General features: G+C 53.9%; 1 protein-coding gene across 1 annotated transcript; it reads left to right on the top strand.

Annotated features, from left to right (window-relative positions):
* Positions 1–5,326: 5,326 nt before the first annotated feature.
* LOC123374529 (H-2 class II histocompatibility antigen, E-S beta chain-like) lies at positions 5,327–14,844 on the top strand. The gene is made up of 6 exons (XM_045024600.1): positions 5,327–5,432; positions 6,018–6,302; positions 7,051–7,332; positions 13,210–13,320; positions 13,872–13,895; positions 14,270–14,844. The coding sequence occupies exons 1-6, from the start codon at positions 5,327–5,329 to the stop codon at positions 14,281–14,283; spliced, it is 822 nt and encodes a 273-aa protein (XP_044880535.1). The 3' UTR covers positions 14,284–14,844.
* The last annotated feature ends 6,862 nt before the right edge of the window (positions 14,845–21,706 follow it).

The raw sequence follows: 21,706 nt of genomic DNA, 5'->3' as shown, positions 1-21,706 counted from the left end.
AGTCTGGATCTGTAAAAAGCAACAAAGAGTCCTGTGGCGCCTTATAGACTAACAGATGTACTGGAGCTTCTTGACTGCATATTTATAGCTGCCTGTGGAAATTTCTACCACATGCATCTGACGAAGTGGGTATTCACCCACGAAAGCTCATGCTCCAATATGTCTGTTAGTCTATAAGGTGCCACAGGACTCTGCTGCTTTTTGAGAAAGGGGGATCCTAGACAGGAAGGATGGGCCCCACCTAAACCAAAATGGAACCAGGTTGCTGGCACTTAACATTAAAAAGGTCGTAAAGTAGTTTTTAAACTAGGGGCTGGGGGAAAGCTGACAGGTGCGGAGTAGCATGTGGTTCGGACAGAGACATCCCTTAGGGGAGGATCTATTAATGGAGATTCTCTATGTCCTAGTGAGGAGGAGAGGATGGAAATGACAAAATACAGGTAGGATCTGATGAGAAACAGTCAAATGAAAGAGAGTCCCATTCAATTACATCACGTAATGGCAGACAGCTAAAAAAATGATAATTTTTTAAAGTGCTTATATACCAATGCTAGAAGTCTAAATACTAAGATGGGTGAACTAGAGTGCCTTGTATTAAATGAGGATATTGATATAATAGGCATCACAGAAACTTGGTGGAATAAGGATAATCTATGGGACACAGTAACAGCAGGGTACAAAATATATCAGAAGGACAGAACAGGTCGTGCTGGTGGGGGAGTGGCACTATATGTGAAAGAAGGCATAGAGTCAAATGAAGTAAAAATCTTAAATGAATCAAACTGTATCATAGAATCTCTATGGATAGTAATTCCATGCTCGAATCATAAAATTATAGCAGTAGGGATATATTACCACCCACCTGACCAGGATGGTGATAGTGACTGTGAAATGCTCACGGAGATTTGAGAGGCCATAAAAATAAAAAACTCAGTAATAATGGGGGATTTCAACTATCCCCATACTAACTGGGTCCATGTGACAGGATGCAATGATAAAGTTTCTTGACACCTTAAATGACTGCTTCTTGGAGCAGCTAGTCCTGGAACCCACAAGGGCAGAGGCAATTCTAGATTCAGTCCTAAGTGGAGCACAGGATCTGGTCCGAGAGGTGAATATAGCTGGACCAGCTGGTAATAGTGACCATAATATAATTACATTTAACATTCCTGTGGTGGGGAAAACACCACAGCAGCCCAGCACTGTAGCATTTAATTTCAGACAGGGAAACTACACAAAAATGAGGAAGTTAGTTACACAGAAATTAAAAGGTACAGCACCAAAAGCGAAATCCCTGCAAGCTGCATGGAAACTTTTGAAAGAGACCATAATAGAGGCTCAACTTAAATGTATACCCCAAATTAAAAAACATAGTAAGAGAACCAAAAAAGTGCCACCGTGGCTAAACAACAAAGTAAAAGAAGCTGTGAGAGGCAAAAAGGCATCCTTTAGAAAGTAGAAGTTAATGGTAGTGAGGAAAATAGAAAGGAGCATAAACTCTGGCAAATGCAGTGTAAAAATATAATTAGGAAGGCCAAAAAAGAATTTGAAGAACAGCTAGCCAAAGACTCAGAGTAACAGCAAAAAAATGTTTAAGTACATCAGAAGCTGGAAGCCTGCTAAACAACCAGTGGAGGGTCACTGGACGATCGAGATGCTAAAGGAGCACTCAAGGATGATAAGGCCATTGCAAAGAATGTTTTGCATCAGTCTTCACAGCTGAGGATGTGAGGGAGATTCCCAGACCTGAGCTATTCTTTTTAGGTCACAAATCTGAGGAACTGTGCTAGATTGTGGTGTCATTGGAGGAGGTTTTGGAACAAATTGATAAACTAAACAGTAATAAGTCACTGGGACCAGATGGTATCACCCAAGAATTCTGAAGAAACTCAGATGCGAAATTGCAGAACTACTAACTGTGGTTTGTAACTTATCATTTAAATCAGCTTCTGTACCAGATGACTGGAGGATAGCTAATGTGACGCCAACTTTTAAAAAGGGCTCCAGAGATGATCCTGGCAATTACAGGCCGGTAAGCCTGACTTCAGTACAAGGCAAACCAATTGAAACTATAGTAAAGAACAGAATTATCAGACACAGAGATGAACACAATTTGTTGGGGGAAGAGTGAACATGGTTTTAGTAAATGGAAATCATGCCTCACCCATCTACTAGAATTCTTTGAGGGGGTCAACAAGCATGTGGACAAGGGGATCCAGTGGATATAGTGTACTTAGACTTTCAGAAAGCCCTTGACAAGGTCCCTCACCAAAGGCTCTTAAGCAAAGTACGCTGTCATGGGATAAGAGGGAAGGTTCTCTCATGGATCAGATGATACAAAACTGCTCAAGATAGTTAAGTCCCAGGCAGACGGCGAAGAGCTACAAAGGGGTCTCACAAAACTAGGTAACTGGGCAACAAAATAGCAGATGAAATTCAATGTTGATAAATGCAAAGTAATGCACGTTGGAAAACATAATGCCAACAATACATAGAATATGATGGGATCTCAATTAGCTGTTATCACTCAGGAAGGAGATCTTGCAGTCATTGTGGATTGTTCTCTGAAAAGATCCACTCAAGGTGCAGTGGCCATCACAAAAGCAAACAAAATGTTAGGAATCATTAAGCAAGGGATAGATAATATCATATTGCCTCTCTATAAATCCATGTTACGCCATCTGTCACAGAGTCCCCGAGCAATGCTCTGGAACTGTTCCCCACAAAACCAGTCGGGACTTTGGGGAGCCTCCTCTCCCTCGGAGCAGACTGTCTTCAGGGCAAGAAGCTCACACAGCTTCACCTTCCTGGGTCTGACCTTGGAGCATTCAGCATCCTCTGTCCCTCCGTGCACTTCCCACAGCGAGTCCGCCTGGGCGGAGTCCTGGGGAAGCCAGAGGGTCCTGCACCCCCACTTTGCAGTCAGACGTGACTCTCAGCCAGCCAGTAAAACAGAGGTTTATTAGATGACAGGAACACGGGCTAAAGCAGAGCTTGTAGGTACAGAGAACAGGACCCCTCAGTCGGGTCCATCCTGGGGGCAGCGAACCAGACACCCACGTCTGCACTCACCCCTCATCCCCAGCCAGCACCAAACTGAAACCCCCTCCAGTCCCTCCTTTCTGGGCTTTGTCTCTTTCCCAGGCCAGGAGGTCACCTGATCTCTTTGTTCACCTTTAGCTATTTCCTTGCAGGGGGGAAGGGCCCCAGCCATTTGTTGCTAGGAGACAGATTGTTGGCCCTTTATGCACACTGGAGACTTAAGAAATGCATAGGGGAAACTAGCGCACCCACACAGTATTCAGAGGAAACATTAAGAACAGTCCCACTTTGTCATACCCACATCTTGAATACTGTGCTCAGATCTGGTTTCCCTGTCTCAAAATCATATATTGGAATTGGGGAAGGTACAGAAAAGGGCAACAAAAATTACTAAGGGTATGAAACAGCTTCTGTATGAGGAGAGCGACAAAGAGTCCTGTGGCACCTTATAGACTAACAGACGTTTTGGAGCATAAGCTTTCGTGGGTTAATACTCACTTGCCCACATGCATCTGACGAAGTGGGTATTCACCCACGAAAGCTCATGCTCCAATAAGTCTGTTAGTCTATAAGGTGCCACAGGACTCTTAGTCTGGATCTGTGAAAAGCAACAAACACGGCTACCCCTCTGATGTATGAGGAGGGATTAATAAGACTGGGACTTTTCACCTTGGAAAAGAGATGACTAAGTGGGGATATGATAGAGGTCTATAAAATCATGACTGGTGTGGAGAAAGTAGATAAGGAAGTGTTATTTACTCCTTCTCATACCACAAAAACTAGGGGTCACCACATGAAATTACCAGGCAGCAGGTTTAAAACAAACAAAAGGAACTATTTATTTCCACAATGCACAGTCACCCTGTGGAACTCTTTGCCTGGGATGTTATGAAGCCAAGACTATAACAGGGTTCAAAAAAGAACTAGGTAAGTTCATGGAGGACAGGTCCATCAATGGCTATTAGCCAGGATGGGTAAGGAATGGTGTCCCTAGCCTCTGTTTGTCAGAGGGTGGAGATGGACGGCAGGAGAGAGATCACTCGATGATTCTCTGTCCTGTTCATTCCCTCTGGGGCACCTGGCATTGGCCACTGTCAGAAGACAGGATACTGGGCTGGATGAACCGTTGGTCTGACCCAGTCTGGCTGTTCTTATGTTCTTATCTACATACAAGTGATTTTCTGTGGGGTGGGACACAGGCTCTGCCCCTCTAGAAGCTGCCAGTTCCCATCTGCTCTTAGTGACAAAACTCCCTCCCTCTGGAGTCTGTTCTGTGCCCTGTGTGGGGCGTATTTGTTCCTGCCCCCTCCCCAAACCTGCCTCACCGCGTGGCACCAACTCACCGCCCCCCCCCGGCTAACGCGCTGGGTGTTCACACTGCCCCCTGCAGGAGGGGCTGGGCACTGGAGGGGCCGGAGAGGGGCCAGCCCAGCAGTTAGGGGCTGGCCTGGGACCCAGGAGCCCTGGGGTTATTCCCGGCCCTGCCACAGACTGTGTGACCCTGGGTCAGTCACTGACTGTTCTGGGCCTCTCCCACAGCTGAGCCATGGGGACAATGTCCCAGCCCTGCCCCACAGGGGAGGGAGGTGAATGCAGCAGAGAGGGGGAGGGGCTCAGAGACTTGGGGGCCAGAGAAGCCCCTTAGGGAGATTGATGGTGGGAGCAGCTGGGAGGCCGAGCTGTGCCTGACCCATGGAGTCTGAACCCCCCACTCCAGTGAGGTCCTGGGGGGGCAGGGCTCAGGCCCATGGAGGTGGGAAAGGGGGACGCTCAGAACTTCTGCCTGTGGGGCCAGCCCCAAACCTTCCACTGGGGCTAAATTTACCCCAAAGAAAACAGAGACACCCCCCCCACACACACACCCGTCCTGCCCTAGCCAGCAGCAGCGGGTCGAGGCACCAGGAGAAGGGGAAGGGGATGGCGACAGAGGGTCCCAGGCCCATTGCTGGGGGTCCTGCTCTGGTGGAGGCTGGTCCCTGGGCTGGCCCTGCTCTCCAGCTGCCCTGGGGCCATGGCAGGCACCAGGTGAGTCCTGCAACCCGACCCCAGGCCCTTGCTCTGCCCCCTACAAGGGAGAAGTAGGGAACCAAGCCCTGCTGGGCCTGGCTCTGTCTGGCGACTGATGATGCTGCCCAGACCCAGTGCTGACTGGCCCCTGGGCTGGGGGTGCCCAATCCCTAGGGCTGTGGGCAGTGTCCCGGGGCTGGTGCTCGGAGCTGGACAGAGAAGGTCTCAGGCTGGGTGGTCCCAATGAGTTTCCAGATCTCTCCCTCCCTGAGCAGCGATGGGGGCAGGTCGGATCCTGGGGGCTGGGAGCTGCTGGGCTGGGGCTCTGCTAGTGACACTGACGGTGCTGAAAACCCACCTGGCTCACTGCATGGAGCCCCCAGGTGAGTAGAGATCCCAGCGCCCCGGGGAGCCCCGTCCTGGGCATGCTCTTGTTGTATTCGGGGGGGCTCAGACCCCAGCACCCCGGGGAGCCCTGTCCTGGGCAGGTGCTGGGTGTATCCGGGGGGGGTCAGACCTCAGCACCCCGGGGAGCCCTGTCCTGGGCAGATGCTGGGTGTATCCGGGGGGGTCAGAACCCAGCACCCCGGGGAGCCCTGTCCTGGGCAGGTGTTGGGTGTATCCGGGGGGGGGTCAGACCCCAGTGCCCTGGGGAGCCCTGTCCTGGGCAGGTGCTGGGTGTATACAGTGGGGTCAGACCCCAGCACCCTGGGGAGCCCCGTCTTGCCTGTGCCGGTGTCTCCCCTGCTCAGTGTCTTTGCCCTTGTGCCCAGCTCAATCTCTGCCCTACGACCCCCCCCAGGTCAGTGTTACTGTCACTCCACACACCCCCAGCCCTGCCTGCCCGCCGGGCTCCCCTGGGACTGGGAGGGGTTCAGGGCAGGGGGGGCTAGGGGCTCCGGCTGTCCCCCCCGAAGGGCTGCGAGCCCCGGAGGCAGAAGGGGGAGGGGCAGCTGGGGGCACCTGAGCTGAGCCCCCCCCAGGGCATTTCGTGTTCCAGGGGAACTGTGAGTGTCAGTTCACCAATGGCACCAAGCGGGTCCGGTTCCTGGAGCGGCACATCTACAACCAGCAGCAGATCATGCACTTCGATAGTGACCTGGGGGTGTACGTGGCGGACACGGAGCTGGGCCGGCCCGACGTCAAGCTCTGGAACAGCTCGCCTGGCTTACTGTCAGACATGCGGACTGCGGTGGACTGGTTCTGCCGGTACAACTACGAGGCACGTAAGCCTTTCACCATCGACCGGAGAGGTGAGTGCGGGGGCAGGAGGTGAATGCTCCTGCACTGGGGGGGCAGCAGGGAGAGGGGTGGGGCCAGGACACAGGGTCATGGGCAGGGGGTGGAACACATACAGCAGGGGGCAGGGTTACGGTTAGGGGGCAGTGCAGGGAGTGGGGTCAACCAGCGGCAGGTACGGGAGGGAACCAGGGTCTGGGAATGGCCAAGATCATGTCCCCGGGTCTGGCTGCGGCATCCCCTGTCTGCAGGGCACAGAGCCCCAGGCCCAGGTCAGTCCCTGGGGGGGAGTGACTGACCCTTCCCCCACTCCCGGCCCCCCACCCCTCTGAGGGGGTTCAGCCCCCAGCGCCCCCCACTCAGACCCCCCGGGGCAGGCAGCTGCTACAGTTCCTACCCCACTTCCTGGGCTGGGTGGGGCCTGACGATGGGGCAGAACTTTCCACCCCTCAACCCCGCTTCTCCCCCCTCGGGGTCCCCTGGTTGGGAGTGGGGGCAGCTCCTGGGCCCTGGGCTGAGACCCTGTCTCCCTGGGCCTCTAGCGTCAGACAGTCCCTGGCTCCATCCCCATGGGGGTGACCGGACGCAACTTCCCTCGGGCCCTTTCTGCCAGAGCCTGCCCAGCGCAATGTGGGGCAGGAGAGAACTAGCCGGGGGGGTAGATGGGGGGCTGGGGCCTGTCCCTGGGGCAGGGGAGCACCTCTTCTTCCTCAGCACCCTTCTATCTCCTGCCCATTTCCCAGTCCCCTCTCTTCCCCCCAGTTCAGCCCGAGGTGACAGTTTTCCCCACAAAATTGGGGTCCCAGCCCCACCCCCACTTGCTGGTTTGCTCTGTGATGGGGTTTTACCCCGGGGGGATCGAGATCAAGTGGCTGAAGAACGGGCAGGAGCAGACGGCCGGGGTGGTGTCCACGGAGCTGCTCCAGAACGGAGACTGGACCTTCCAGATCCTGGTGATGCTGGAGATGAGCCCCCGGCGAAGGGACGTTTACACTTGCCAGGTGGAGCACATCAGCCTGCGGGACCCCCTCACTGTGCACTGGGGTAAGAGCCTTTGGGTGTGGGGCAGCCCCTGAGCCCGCAGGGGCAGCCCTTGGGGGATGGGCCTGGGTCAGAGCACTCACACAAGTCCTGATAACCCAAATCTATCGACCTGGTCTGGGAGCTCATGTCCACGGGCTCCAAAACGCTGTGGAGACACATCCTGAGTGGGGCAGTGACGGGGAGAGGAGAAAAGTCTCCATAATTATGAGTTGTCTGGAGAAGGGAGATTGAGAGCGTCTGTTCTCCCTGTCTCACCGCACAAGGACAAGGGGACACTCAGTGGAATGGAAAGGGACAAATTCACACCTGGTAAAAGGAAGGACGTTTCCCACACACTTTGTAATTAAGAACATCAGAACAGCCGTACTGGGTCAGACCAAAGGTCCATTCAGCCCAGTATCCTGTCTACCGACAGTGGCCAATGCCAGGTGCCCCAGAGGGAGTAAACCTAATAGGTAATGATCAAGTGATCTCTCTCCTGCCATCCATCTCCACCCTCTGACAAACAGAGGCTAGGGACACCATTCCTTACCCATCCTGGCTAATAGCCATTAATGGACTTAACCTCCATGAATTTATCCAGTTCTCTTTTAAACACTGTTAAAGTCCTAGCCTTCACAACCTCCTCAGGCAAGGAGTTCCACAAGTTGACTGTGCACTGTGTGAAGAAGAACTTCCTTTTAATTGTTTTAAAAATGCTGCCCATTAATTTCATTTGGTGGCCCCTAGTTCTTATATTATGGGAACAAGTAAATAACTTTTCCTTATCTACTTTCTCCACACCACTCATGATTTTATAAACCTCTATCATATCCCCCCTTAGTCTCCTCTTTTCCAAGCTGAAATGTCCTAGCCTCTTTAATCTCTCCTCATATGGGACCCGTTCCAACCCCTAATCATTTTAGTTGCCCTTCTCTGAACCTTTTCTAATGCCAGAATATCTTTTTTGAGATGAGGAGACCACATCTGTATGCAGTATTCAAGATGGGGGCATACCATGGATTTATATAAGGGCAATAAGTTATTCTCCATCTTACTCTCTTTCCCTTTTTGAATGATTCCTAACATCCGGTTTGCTTTTTTGACTGCCTCTGCACACTGCGTGGACATCTTCAGAGAACTATCCATGATGACTCCAAGATATTTTCCCTGATTAATTGAAGCTAAATTAGTCCCCATCATATTGTATGTATAGTTGGGGTTATTTTTTCCAATATGCATTACTTTACATTTATCCACATTAAATTTCATTTGCCATTTTGTTGCCCAATCACTTAGTTTTATGAGATCTTTTTGAAGCTCTTCACAGTCTGCTTTGGTCTTAACTATCTTGAGCAGTTTAGTATCATCTGCAAACTTTGCCACCTCACTGTTTACTCCTTTCTCCAGATCATTTATGACTAAGTTGAATAGGATTGGTCCTAGGACAGACCCTTGGGGAACACCACTAGTTACCCCGCTCCATTCTGAGAATTTACCATTTATTCCTACCCTTGTTCCCTGTCTTTTAACTAGTTCTCAATCCATGAAAGGACCTTCCCTCTTATCCCATGACATCTTAATTTACTGGGCCTTCAGTGAGGGACCTTGTCAAAGGCTTTCTGGAAATCTAAGTACACTATGTCCACTGGATCCCCCTTGTCCACATGTTTGTTGACCCCTTCAAAGAGCTCTAATAGATTAGTAAGACATGATTTCCCTTTACAGAAACCGTGGCGCGGCGCTTGTGGGGGCGAGGGCTTGGTCAGCGTGGCGCAGCATGGCACAGCACTTGGAGGAGTGGGGGGCTTTGACGGCACGGCGCTCGGGGGGATGGGAGCTTGGGCAGCACGGCGCTTACGGGGGGAGTGATACGACGAGGCAGCGCTTTTTTTTTTTTTGCTTGGGGCGGCAAAAAAGTTTGAGCCGGTCCTGGGCGTTACATTAGCTATCTTCCAGTCATTCGGTACAGAAGCCGATTTAAAGGACAGGTTACAAACCCTAGTTAATAGTTCCACAACTTCACATTTGAGTTCTTTCAGAACTCTTGGGTGAATGCCATCTGGTCCCGGTGACTTGTTAATGTTAAGTTTATCAATTAATTCCAAAACCTCCTCTAGTGACACTTCAATCTGTGACAATTCCTCAGATTTGTCACCTACAAAGGACGGCTCAGGTTTGGGAATCTCCCTAACATCCTCAGCCATGAAGACTGAAGCAAATAATCCATTCAGTTTCTCCGCAATGACTTTATCGTCCTTAAGGGCTCCTTTTGTATCTCGATCATCCAGGGGCCCCACTGGTTGTTTAGCAGGCTTCCTGCTCCTGATGTACTTAAAAAACATTTTGTTATTACCTTTTGAGTTTTTGGCTAGCTGTTCTTCAAACTCCTCTTTGGCTTTTCTTATTACATTTTTACACTTAATTCAGCAGTGATTATGCTCCTTTCTATTTACTTCACTAGGATTTGACTTCCATTTTTTAAAAGATGCCTTTTTATCTCTCACTGCTTCTTTTACACGGTTGTTAAACCACGGTGGCACTTTTTTAGTTCTTTTACTGTGTTTTTTAATTTGAGGTATACATTTAAGTTGGGCCTCTATTATGGTGTCTTTTAAAAGTGTCCATACAGCTTGCGGGGATTTCACTTTAGTCACTGTACTTTTAATTTCTGTTAAACTAACCTCCTCATTTTTGCATAGTTCCCCTTTCTGAAATTAAATGCCACAGTGTTGGGCTGTTGAGATGTTCTTCCCACCACGGGGATGTTAAATGTTATTTTATTATGGTCACTATTTCCAAGCGGTCCTGTTATAGTTACCTCTTGGACCAGCTCCTGTGCTCCACTCAGGACTAAATCGAGAGTTGCCTCTCCCTTTGTGGGTTCCCGTACCAGCTGCTCCAAGAAGCAGTCATTTAAAGTATCAAGAAATTTTGTCTCTGCATTTCCTCCCGAGGTGCCATGTACCCAGTCAATATGGGGATAATTGAAATCCCCTACTATTACTGAGTTCTTTATTTTGATAGCCTCTCTAATCTCCCTTAGCATTTCATCATCACTATCCAGGGCCACCCAGAAGGGGGGTCAAGTGGGGCCCCCACAAGAGTTTTTCAGGGCCCCTGAAGCGGGGTCCTTCACTCGCTCTGGGGGACCCGGAAAACTCTCGCGGGGCCCGGGCTCCTGGAGCATCTTCCACTCCGGGTCTTCGGCGGCGGGGGGTCCTTCTGCCCCGGGGCGGAAGGACCCCCCACCGCCGAATTACTGCTTAAGCGGGACCCGCTGCCAAAGTGCCGGGTCTTCGGCAGTAATTCGGCGGTGGGGGGCCCCTGCCGTGAGTCTTTGGGGCACTTTGGTGGCGGGTCTGGGGGCAGAAGGACCCCCCGCTGCCGAATTACCGCCGAAGCGGGACCCGCTGCCAAAGTGCCGGGTCTTCGGCAGTAATTCGGCGGTAGGGGGGCCCTCATCGCGAGTCTTTGGGGCACTTTGCCGACAGGTCCTGGAGTGGAAGGACCCCACGCCGCCGAATTACCGCCGAAGCGGGGGCCCACCGCCCCCGAAGACCCCAGGCCCCCTGAATCCTCTGGGCGGCCCTGTCACGATCACTGTCCTGGTCGGGTGGTCGATAATAGATCCCTAATGTTATATTCTTATTAGAGCATGGAATTACTATCCACAGCGATTCTATTGAACATGTGGATTCATTTAAGATTTTTACTTCATTTGAGTCTACATTTTCTTTCACATATAGTGCCACTCCTCCCCCCTGCACGACCTGTTCTGTCCTTCCGATATATTTTCTACCCCGGAATGATTGTGTCCCATTGCTTGTACTCACTCCACCAGGTTTCTGTGATGCCTATTATATCAATATCCTCCTCTATCACGAGGCACTCTAGTTCACCCATCTTATTATTTAGACTTCTAGCATTTGTGAACAAGCACTTTAAAAAGTTGTCACTGTTTATTTGTCTGCCCTTTTCTGATGTGTCTGATTCTTTATGTGAATGTTTCTCGTCTGATCTGGCCTGTACATTATCCTCTTCCATCCTCTGCTCCTGACTATAACGTAGAGAATCTCTATCAAAAGACTCTCCTCTAAGAGAAGTCTCTGTCCGATCCACGTGCTCCTCTACAGCAGTTGGCTTTCCCCCATCTCTTAGTTTAAAAACTGCTCTGCAACCATTTTAATGTTAAGTGCCAGCAGTCTGGTTCCACTTTGGTTTAGGTGGCACCATCTCTCCTGTATAGGCTCCCCCCATCCCAAAAGTTTCCCCAGTTCCTAATGAATCTAAACCCCTCCTCTCTACACCATCGTCTCATCCACACATTGAGACTCTGAAGCTCTGCCTGCCTATCTGGCCCTGCGCGTGGAACTGGGAGCATTTCTGAGAATGCCACCATAGAGGTCCTGGATTTCAGTCTCTTCCCTCTTTCCTCCAGGACTTCTCTCCTAGCCTTCCCTATGTCATTGGTACCTACATGTACCACAACCACCGGCTCCTCCCCAGCACAGCACGTAAGTCTATCTAGATGCCTCAAGAGAGATCCGCAACCTTTGCACCAGGCAGGCAAGTCACCATCCGTTCTCCCAGTAATCACAAACCCAGCTATCTATGTTTCTAATGATCAAATCTCCCATTACTAACACCTGCCTTTTCCTAGTAACTGGAGTTCCCTCCCCAGGAGAGGTAACCTCGGTGCGAGAGGCAAACCCAGCACCATCTGGAAGGAGGGTCCCAACTATGGGAAGGTTTCCCTCTGCTCCCACTGACTGCTCTCCCCTGAGCCTTTCATCCTCCTCAACAGCGCAGGGGCTGTCTGACCGGAGGTGGGACAAATCTACAGTGTCCCAGAAAGCCTCATCAACATACCTCTTTGAGCCTGTGAGCAGAGCAAGGTTCTGCCACTGAGCCCAAGAGCAGAGCAAGGTTCACACAGAGACTGGCTATTTCCGTGTCCCACAGACTATCCAGGGCTAGACTCAGAGCCGTCCCTTGGGTTGGGCAAATCGGGGCAACCACTCCAGGCCTTGGGGGGCCGGTGCAATTGGCAGGCGCGATTGGTCCCAGAAGAGATGAATCCGCCACTTCCGCCCCGGGCCTCACACCCCACTAGGGACGGCCCTGGCTAGACCGGCTCATGCTGACAATGGGCAGGGCTATCAGACCTCGCGCTGCTGGGCCTGAGCCGATCTCAACGATCACAGACCAGGAGGAGCCCTGACGTGGGGCAGATTGTCCCACAGCTGCACCTGAGGGCCCTGGCCCCCGGCTCTGCCCCAGCCAGCGCTGGTCACTGGCGCGGACGGGAGCCCGGCCCAGAGGCCCCTGGCTCTGACCCGGCCGGCGCCGGTCACTGGGCAGACGGGAGCCTGGCCCAGAGGCCCCTGGCTCTGACCCAGCCAGCGCCGGTCAGTGGCGCAAACAGAAGCCTGGCCCGGAGGCCCCTGGCTCTGACCCGGTCGGCGCCAGTCACTGGGCAGACGGGAGCCTGGCCCGGAGGCCCCTGGCTCTGCCCCAGCCAGCGCCTGTCGCTGGGCAGACGGGAGCCTGGCCTGGAGGCCCCTGGCTCGGCCCCGGCCAGCGCCGGTCGCTGGGCAGACGGGAGCCTGGCCCGGAGGCCCCTGGCTCGGCCCCGGCCAGCGCCGGTCGCTGGGCAGATGGGAGCCTGGCCCGGAGGCCCCTGGCTCTGCCCCAGCCAGCGCCGGTCACTGGGCAGACGGGAGCCTGGCCCGGAGGCCCCTGGCTCTGACCCGGCCGGCGCCGGTCACTGGGCAGACGGGAGCCTGGCCCGGAGGCCCCTGGCTCGGACTCGGCCGGTGCCGGTCACTGGGCAGACAGGAGCCTGGCCTGGAGGCCCCTGACTCTGACCCGGCCTGTTCCATGTCCCTGTTTCAGAGGCGCAGTCTGACTCTGCCAGGAGCAAGATGCTGACGGGGGTCGGGGGCTTTGTGCTGGGGCTGATCTTCCTGGCGCCCGGACTCCTCATCTACCTGAAGAATAAGAAAGGTGAATGGCTCCAGGCGGGGCACCAGGGTGTCTCTGGGGGGATGTGGGGCTGGGGGGGGCTCAGGGGAATCTAGGCCTGGCTGCAGGCTCCCCCCTCTCCCCCCCAGCAGGGGCTGCTCAGAGTCAGGGGCCTCTAGTCTCCTGGGGCCGGGGCTGGGTCAGACCCACACCCCTCCTAGGGCAGGGACAGAGCAGGGGCCATGGGGAGATCTCAGTGCGGGGCCCCGGGGGCCAGGCTGGGAGCTCCCACTCTCCCTTCCCCCGGCCGAGGCCCCGTGGTGGGACAGAGACCCCAACCCCTCGCAGTGCAGGGAGCTGCCCCTGCCCCGGGGCTCAGAGCGTTTCCCATCCCTTCCCCCGGGGCAGGGATTCTGGGTCGGGGATTTACAGTAATAACGGGGGAGGGCGGTAACCCCAGGTCTGGGGGCCAGAGGGGGGCTGGGTTCCTAGTGAGGGGCATTCCATGCCGTGGGGCAGGGGCTGGAGCTCTGACCCCCAAGAACTGGCTCCCCCTGCCCAGGGCTCTGACCATGTTTCTCTTTGTTTTTCAGGGCGCCCCGTTCCCCAACCTGTAGGTAATTTCAATTCTCCTCCCTTCATTAAACCCACCCCCACACTGAGCACAGGCTGCCTGGGGCACCCGTGGGGTGGCTGCTTCTGCCCCTCGGCCCATGACACCCGCCTGGCTCAGCCCTGGGGCAGCTGGGCAATGGGGAGTTGGCACCGCGGAGGTGGAGTCTGCAGCTCCCTCAGTCCCCATTCAGGCCGATCCCCCAGCAGTTCAGGCTGCTCCCGGGGGCAGAGGGTCCTGGGTCCTGCCGAGCATCGCCCAACCCTGCAGCTGCTGGGCAGAGTCACTGGGGGCGCCCTAGGGCCTGGCAGAGAAAATTCCCCGTCCGTCCCTCTAGGCCCACTGCCAGGGGCTGATTTCTCTCCCTTCTCCCTGCAGGGCTCCTGAGTTAGATCCTGGGTGTTGGATCCCCCAGCCAGCAGGAGTTTCTGTCTGTCTCTCCCAGCACCTCGCCCAGCCTGGAGAATGCAGAACCTGGGGCCGGTCTCTTCCTGTCCCCGTCTGCTCCCCACGCTCTGCCCGGCTCCAGCCCACACTGCCCCCGCCTGGGGACCCGTCCCTGCCCCTCAATCCCAGCAGGGCCCTGGGGTGACCCTGTCACACTGTCGAGTGGCTCACGAGTGTGGGTACCAGTCTCAGGGCACAGTTAGTACCCGGGGCACCAACCCCAAATTGGCTGAGCTCTGTACTGAGATTTCACCAATGTATTGGGTGTGAACTCCGCAGGCCCTGTAACAACGTAACCGCGGAGCCACAGACAGTTCCCTGGGGCTCTCCAATCTGTCTGGCCACCCCGGCCAGCCTGCCCTTGTGATCCATCGATTGATCGACCCTTCCTCCACAAATCACAGCGATATTCGGGTCACTCCCTGTCCCAAAGGGTCAGTTGCTTACCCCAGGGCCGTTGCACCTTCGATCTCACCCCACAGATAACGCTTGTAACCAATCCTATAATAACCTCAGTACAGATTTGTTAATGAAGACAAAGCACTGAGAGTTCTTTACAAAGTTAAAGCAGATCACACACACACACACACCAGGGAGCTACAGCCCTAGGGGCCCAAAGGTCACAGCGCTGTGTGTGCTGTGGGGCTGACCCGGGCACAGCCAGGGGATCTGGTGCTTATGCCTGGTCATTCCTGCCCCTTCCCATCCAAGCAGCATCCAGCGAGGGATTTCTCCTGGATGGGGGTTTTCATGCCCTTCCTCCCCATGTTCAGGCTGGTGGGACGAGCGCTCCTGCACCTCTCCTCTTCATGGAGGTGTGGGGGGGCATCAACAAAGTCTTTTGTCCTCTGAGGTCCCCCAAGTGGCCCTCAAGGGGCGTAGGGCTTGTCCACACGCCCAGCACTGCTGCAGCATGTCTGGTGAAGGTGCTTTAGGCTGATGGGTGGGAGAGCTCCCCTTGGCCTGATAAACCATCTCTGCGTGGCAGGGGAGTGGAGGGAGACATTCTCCGCTGACAGCACCAAGCACACGAGTGCTTGTGTCCGTGCAACTTACATCATGCAGGGAGGTGGTTTATTCACACAGGGGCATGCACAAAGGGGAGGTCAAGCAGGGGCACCCCCTCCCAATGAGTTCAGGCACAAAACTGCCCCAGCCCCAGGGGGGAGACGACAGGTCCTCAAGCCCTGGAGCCGTGGGGGGGGGGAATCCAGCTCCTCTGGCCGCCGGAGGGGGCGGGAGAGTGGGAACCAACTCCTCCAGGCACAGGGGGAGTGGGGGGACAGAAACAGCCCCTCCAAAAACAGTCAAATTTTTATTCCTGTGCACACCCCTGCGACACCCCGAGCAACGTCAATCACACTGACACACGCAGCAGTGCAGACTGACCCTAGGGCCTCTGTCGCTGGGCCAGATGTAGAGAACCCAGCCTGGGCACTCTGGTGTTTCACACCTGGTGATAGTCTCTCCTGCTTGGGGTCACTGATTCAGAGCAAACCCTTCCCTGTCGCCAGATAGCCTGGGACACTCTGTTCTAGGTGAGACTGACGCAGACAGCCCTTACGAGCATCTCACACAGTCTGACCCCACTGGGATCCATCTAACACCCATTTTAACAGTGAGAACGCATAGCTGAGCCAGGCTGGGCATGGGGTAGGGGACGGATCTGATTGGGGGAAGGGGGCAGGAGCTCTCGGGGTGGCTCTGAGTTGGGGGTGATTCCTGGGGGAGGCTGCGGGTTTGTTCCCAGGCTGGATGGGCTCCTTGCCCAGGGGTGGGGAGAGCGGGGAGGGAGCTTCAGGAGCCCTGGGGAGGGGACCCCCCAAATCCCTTTCCCTGGGGAGCAGCAGCTGGAGAGATGCTCCTGTCCCAAGCCCGGGCTGCAGTGACCAGCCTGACACCCCCAGCCCCGGGGGCTCGGCAATGGGGCAGCAGGGCTGGGGAGCAGCTCGGGGGCTGCACACAGGATGGGGGGCAGTTATTACCCAGCATTCCAACCCCCCCACCCCCAGGGAGTCACAGCCCCCCGCCCGGGACCCAGAGATTCACTCCCCAGCCACCCCAGAGCCCCGTCTCCAGCAGAGAGTCCCAGACCTTGTGATGAAGTGGGACTGTTCTTAATGTTTCTTCTGAATACTCTGTGGGTGCCTCAGTTTCCCCTATGCATTTCTTAAGTCTCCAGTGTGCATAAATGGCCGACACTCTGTATCCTGGCAAGAAATGGCCAGGGCCCTTCCCCACTGCAAGGAGATGCTAAAGGTGAACAAAGAGATCAAGTGACCTCCTGGCCCGGGAAAGAGACAAAGGCCAGAAAGGAGGGCATGAGATGCACTGTCCTAGGAATGGGGGTTCCACAACCATGGCTCCCAAGAGAAGGAGGAGGGTGGTAGTGGTTGGGGACTCCCTCCTAAGGGGGACTGAGTCATCTATCTGCCGCCCCGACCAAGAAAACCAAGAGGTCTGCTGCTTGCCAGGAGCTAGGATTCACGATGTGACGGAGAGACTGCCGACTCATCAAGCCCTCGGATCGCTACCCCTTCCTGCTTCTCCACATGGGCACCAATGATACTGCCAAGAATGACCTTGAGCAGATCACTGCAGACTACATGGCTCTGGGAAGAAGGATAAAGGAGTTTGAGGCGCAAGTGGTGTTCTCGTCCATCCTCCCTGTGCAGGGAAAAGGCCTGGGTAGAGATTGTCGAATTGTGGAAGTCAACGAATGGCTACACAGGTGGTGTCGGAGAGAAGGCTTTGGATTCTTCGACCATGGGATGGGGTTCCAAGAAGGAGCAGTGCTAGGCAGAGACGGGCTCCACCTAACAAAGAGAGGAAAGAGCATTTTCACAAGTAGGCTGGCTAACCTAGTGATGAGGGCTTTAAACTAGGTTCACCGGGGGAAGGAGACCAAAGCCCTGAGGTAAGTGGGGAAATGGGATACCGGGAGGAAGCACGAGAAGGAGAGTGCTAGATGGGAGGACTCCAGTCTCAGACTGAGAAAGCGGGACAATCAGCGAGTTATCTTAAGTGCCTATACACAAATGCAAGAAGCCTGGGAAACAAGCAGGGAGAACTGGAAGTCCTGGCACAGTCAAGGAACTATGATGTGATTGGAATAACAGAGACTTGGTGGAATAACTCACATGACTGGAGTACGGTCATGGATGGATATAAACTGTTCAGGAAGGACAGGCACGGCAAAAAAGGTGGGGGAGTTGCATTGTATGTAAGAGAGCAGTATGACTGCTCAGAGCTCCAGTATGAAACTGTAGAAAAACCTGAGAGTCTCTTGACTACGTTTAGAAGTGTGAGCAACAAGGGTGATGTCGAAGTGGTAGTCTGCTATAGACCACCAGACCAGGGGGATGAGGTGGATGAGGCTTTCTTCTGACAACTGGCAGAAGTTACTAGATCGCAGGTCCTGGTTCTCATGGGAGACTTTAATCACCCTGATATCTGCTGGGAGAGCAATACAGCGGTGCACAGACAATCCCAGAAGTTTTTGGAAAATGTAGGGGACAATTTCCTGATCCAAGTGCTGGAGGAACCAACTAGGGGCAGAGCTCTTCTTGACTTGCTGCTCACAAACAGAGAAGAGTTAGTAGGGGAAGCAAAAGTGGATGGGAATCTGGGAGGCAGTAACCATGAGATGGTCGAGTTCAGGATCCTGACACAAGGAAGAAAGGAGAACAGCAGAATACGGACCCTGGACTTCAGAAAAGCAGACTTTGACTCCCTCAGGGAACTGATAGGCAGGATCCCCTGGGAAAATAACATGAGGGGGAAAGGAGTCCAGGAGAGCTGGCTGTATTTTAAAGAATCCTTATTGAGGTTGCAGGAAAAAAACATCCCGATGTGTAGAAAGAATAGTAAATATGGCAGTCGACCAGCTTGGCTTAACAGTGAAATCCTTGCTGATCTTAAACACAAAAAAGAAGCTTACAAGAAGTGGAAGATTGAACAAATGACCAGGAGGAGTATAAAAACATTGCTCAGGCATGCAGGAGTGAAATCAGGAAGGCCAAATCACACTTGGAGTTGCAGCTAGCAAGAGATGTTAAGAGTAACAAGAAGGGTTTTTTCAGGTATGTTAGCAACAAGAAGAAAGTCAAGGAAAGTGTGGGCTTCTTACTGAATGAGGGAGGCAACCTAGTGACAGAGGATGTGGAAAAAGCTAATGTACTCAATGCTTTTTTTGCCTCTGTCTTCACAAACAAGATCAGCTCCCAGACTGCTGCACGGGGCAGCACAGTAAGGGGAGAAGGTGACCAGCCCTCTGTGGAGAAAGAAGTGGTTCAGGACTATTTAGAAAAACTGGATGAGCAGAAGTCCATGGGGCTGGATGTGCTGCAGCCGAGGGTGCTAAAGGAGTTGGCAGAGCCATTGGCCATTATCTTCAAAAACTCATGGCGAACGGAGGAGGTCCCAGATGACTGGAAAAAGGCTAATGTAGTGCCTATCTTTAAAAAAGGGAAGAAGGAGGATCCAGGGAACTACAGGCCAGTCAGCTTCACATCAGTCCCTGGAAAAATCATGGAGCAAGTCCTCAAGGAATCAATTCTGAAGCACTTAGAGGAGAGGAAAGTGATCAGGAACAGTCAGCATGGATTCACCAAGGGCAAGTCATGCCTGACTAACCTAATTGCCTTCTATGAGGAGATAACTGGGTCTGTGGATGAGGGGAAAGCAGTGGATGTGTTATTCCTTGACTTTAGCAAAGCTCTTGATGTGGTCTCCCACAGTATTCTTGCCAGCAAGTTAAAGAAGTATGGGCTGGATGAATGGACTATAAGGTGGATAGAAAGCTGGCTAGATTGTCAGGCTCAACGGGTAGTGATCAACGGCTCCATGTCTAGTTGGCAGCCGGTTTCAAGCAGAGTGCCCCAAGGGTCGGTCCTGAGGCCAGTTTTGTTCAATATCTTCATTAATAATCTGGAGGATGGCGTGGATTGCACTCTCAGCAAGTTTGCAGATGACACTAAATTGGGAGGAGTGGTAGATACGCTGGAGGGTATGGATAGGATACAGAGGGACCTAGACAAATTAGAGGATTGGGCCAAAAGAAACCTGATGAGGTTCAACAAGGACAAGTGCAGAGTCCTGCACTTAGGATGGAAGAATCCCATGCACTGCTACAGACTAGGGACCGAATGGCTAAGCAGCAGTTCTGCAGAAAAGGACCTAGGGGTTACAGTGGACGAGAAGCTGGATATGAGTCGACAGTGTGCCCTTGTTGCCAAGAAGGCTAACGGCATTTTGGGCTGTATAAGTAGGGGCATTGTCAGCAGATCGAGGGACGTGATCATTCCCCTCTATTCAACATTGGTGAGGCCTCATCTGGAGTACTGTGACCAGTTTTGGGCCCCACACTACAAGAAGAATGTGGAAAAATTGGAAAGAGTCCAGCGGAGGGCAACAAAAATGATTAGGGGGCTGGAGCACATGACTTATGAGGAGAGGCTGAGGGAACTGAGATTGTTTAGTCTGCAGAAGAGAAGAATGAGGGGGGATTTGATAGCTGCTTTCAACTACCTGAAAGGGGGTTCCAAAGAGGGTGGATCTAGACTGTTCTCAGTGGTAGCAGATGACAGAACTTGGTCTCAAGTTGCAGTGGGGAAGGTTTAGGTTGGATATTAGGAAAAACTTTTTCACTAGGAGAGTGGTGAAGCACTGGAATGGGTTACCTAGGGAAGTGGTGGAATCTCCTTCCTTAGAGGTTTTTAAAGTCAGGCTTGACAAAGCCCTGGCTGGGATGATTTAGTTGGGAATTGGTCCTGCTTTGAGCAGGGGCTTGGACTAGATGACCTCCTGAGGTCCCTCCCAACCCTGATCCTTCTATGATTCTATGAGGGGCTGGAGGGGTTTTCAGTTTGGAGCTGGCTGGGGATGGGAAGTGAGTGCAGACGGGGGTGTCTGGCTCACTGCCCCCCAGAATGGACCCAGCTGAGGGGTCCTGTTCTCTGTACCTACAAGCTCTGTTTTAGACCATGTTCCTGTCATCTAATAAACCTCTGTTTTACTGGCTGGCTGAGAGTCACGGCTGACTGCGAAGTGGGGGTGCGGGCAGGACTTTCTGGGTTCCCCAGGACCCTGCCTGGGCAGACTCGCTGTGGGAAGCGCACGGAGGGGCATATGCTGAATGCTCCAAGGTCAGACCAAGGAGGTGAAGCCGTGTGAGCTTCTTACCCTGAAGACAATCTGCTCCAAGGGAGAGGAGGCTCCCCAAAGTCCTGACTGGCTTTGTGGGGAGCAGTTCCAGAACATCGCCCGGGGACTCCGTGACAGACCTGTCTCAGGGGGGTTGCCTCTGAGCTCCAGTGTTTGCCAGCAGTTACCCGGTGTGATGACATGGGAATTGTCTGTGATGTTGCTATGAGTCCTGTGTGTGCCTCAGTTTCCCCCATATGCTGCACTGTTCCCCAGTGGGGTGGGGAAGGACTGTCTGCTCTCGGGGCAGGCTGGGTGCCACAGTGTGGGCATCACCCAGCTGCCTGGGCCGAAGGCCCCAGATCAGTGGAGCAGCTGAGAATGGCAGATCCAGTCACCAGGATATTGACACACGAGCACCCAGCGCCCCAGAGGGAGATGGACTCCCTGGGTCTCTGCAGGGGGCAAAGCAGTGACCCCCAGCTGGAGAGCAAAGGGTTAGGAGGGGGTTGGGGGGGAGCAGAGTTGGCTGCTAGGAGGAGTCGGGCTCCCACCTGGAGTCTGCCGAAGGAGGCGAGACAGACGGAGCCTGAGCCCAGGGGTTCCCTGCAGCCGGGCTGAGCGCTGGGCTGACCATGGGCAGGGCTGTAACGCTCCATCCTCTGAGCCCCCTTCAGGCTCCCTGTGCTGGGGCCAGCTGGCGAATAAACCCCCTGTTCTGACAGCACCGTGTGTGTCCCTGCAAATGCTGGGCCAGGGGCACTGACCCCTGAAGCGTGGCCAGGTCTCCCCCAGGGTCTGCCTTCGCTGACCGGAGCTCACAGGAGAGCAGGGGGCTGCAGGCCCAGACGTCCAGCCTAAGGAGGTGGTGAAGCCGTGGGACTCACCCTGGTGGCAGAGTGAGACCCCAGAGGTCTGGCCCCTGGCCTGAAGGGGCTTCACAGAGCCTGATCCAAAGCTGGGCCATAGCCCCGACCCTGTGTGCCTAGGACACCAGTTCCCACCTGGCTTGTGCCAGAGAGACAGCGACTCTTGGGGGAAAGCATCACAGAGAGACACAGATAAAAACCAATAACCGGATGTAACTGTCACGGACTCACAGGTTGTGCCCACTCTTGGCCCCGTGCGGTCTGTGGGGGTGCCCCTTTCAGTGAGACAGCCCTTCTCGGGGGTCCACTCTCTCTCAGGGTTAGGCCCCTCCATCTCCAGGAGCCGCACCTCTGT

Source organism: Mauremys mutica, chromosome 7 (genome assembly GCF_020497125.1).
Source record: "Mauremys mutica isolate MM-2020 ecotype Southern chromosome 7, ASM2049712v1, whole genome shotgun sequence".
NCBI lineage: Eukaryota > Metazoa > Chordata > Testudines > Geoemydidae > Mauremys > Mauremys mutica.
The sequence above is the reverse complement of the archived record's forward strand: the minus strand, read 5'-3'. Positions and strand labels throughout refer to the sequence as shown.

Excerpts from the sequence above, each read along its gene's own strand:
- LOC123374529 (XM_045024600.1), top strand. The coding sequence starts at position 5,327 with ATGGGGGCAGGTCGGATCCTGGGGGCTGGGAGCTGCTGGGCTGGGGCT. Across the intron at positions 5,433-6,017 it reads TCACTGCATGGAGCCCCCAG|CTGAGCCCCCCCCAGGGCAT; the intron begins GTGAGTAGAGAT and ends GGGGCACCTGAG. Across the intron at positions 13,321-13,871 it reads CTACCTGAAGAATAAGAAAG|GGCGCCCCGTTCCCCAACCT; the intron begins GTGAATGGCTCC and ends TTTGTTTTTCAG.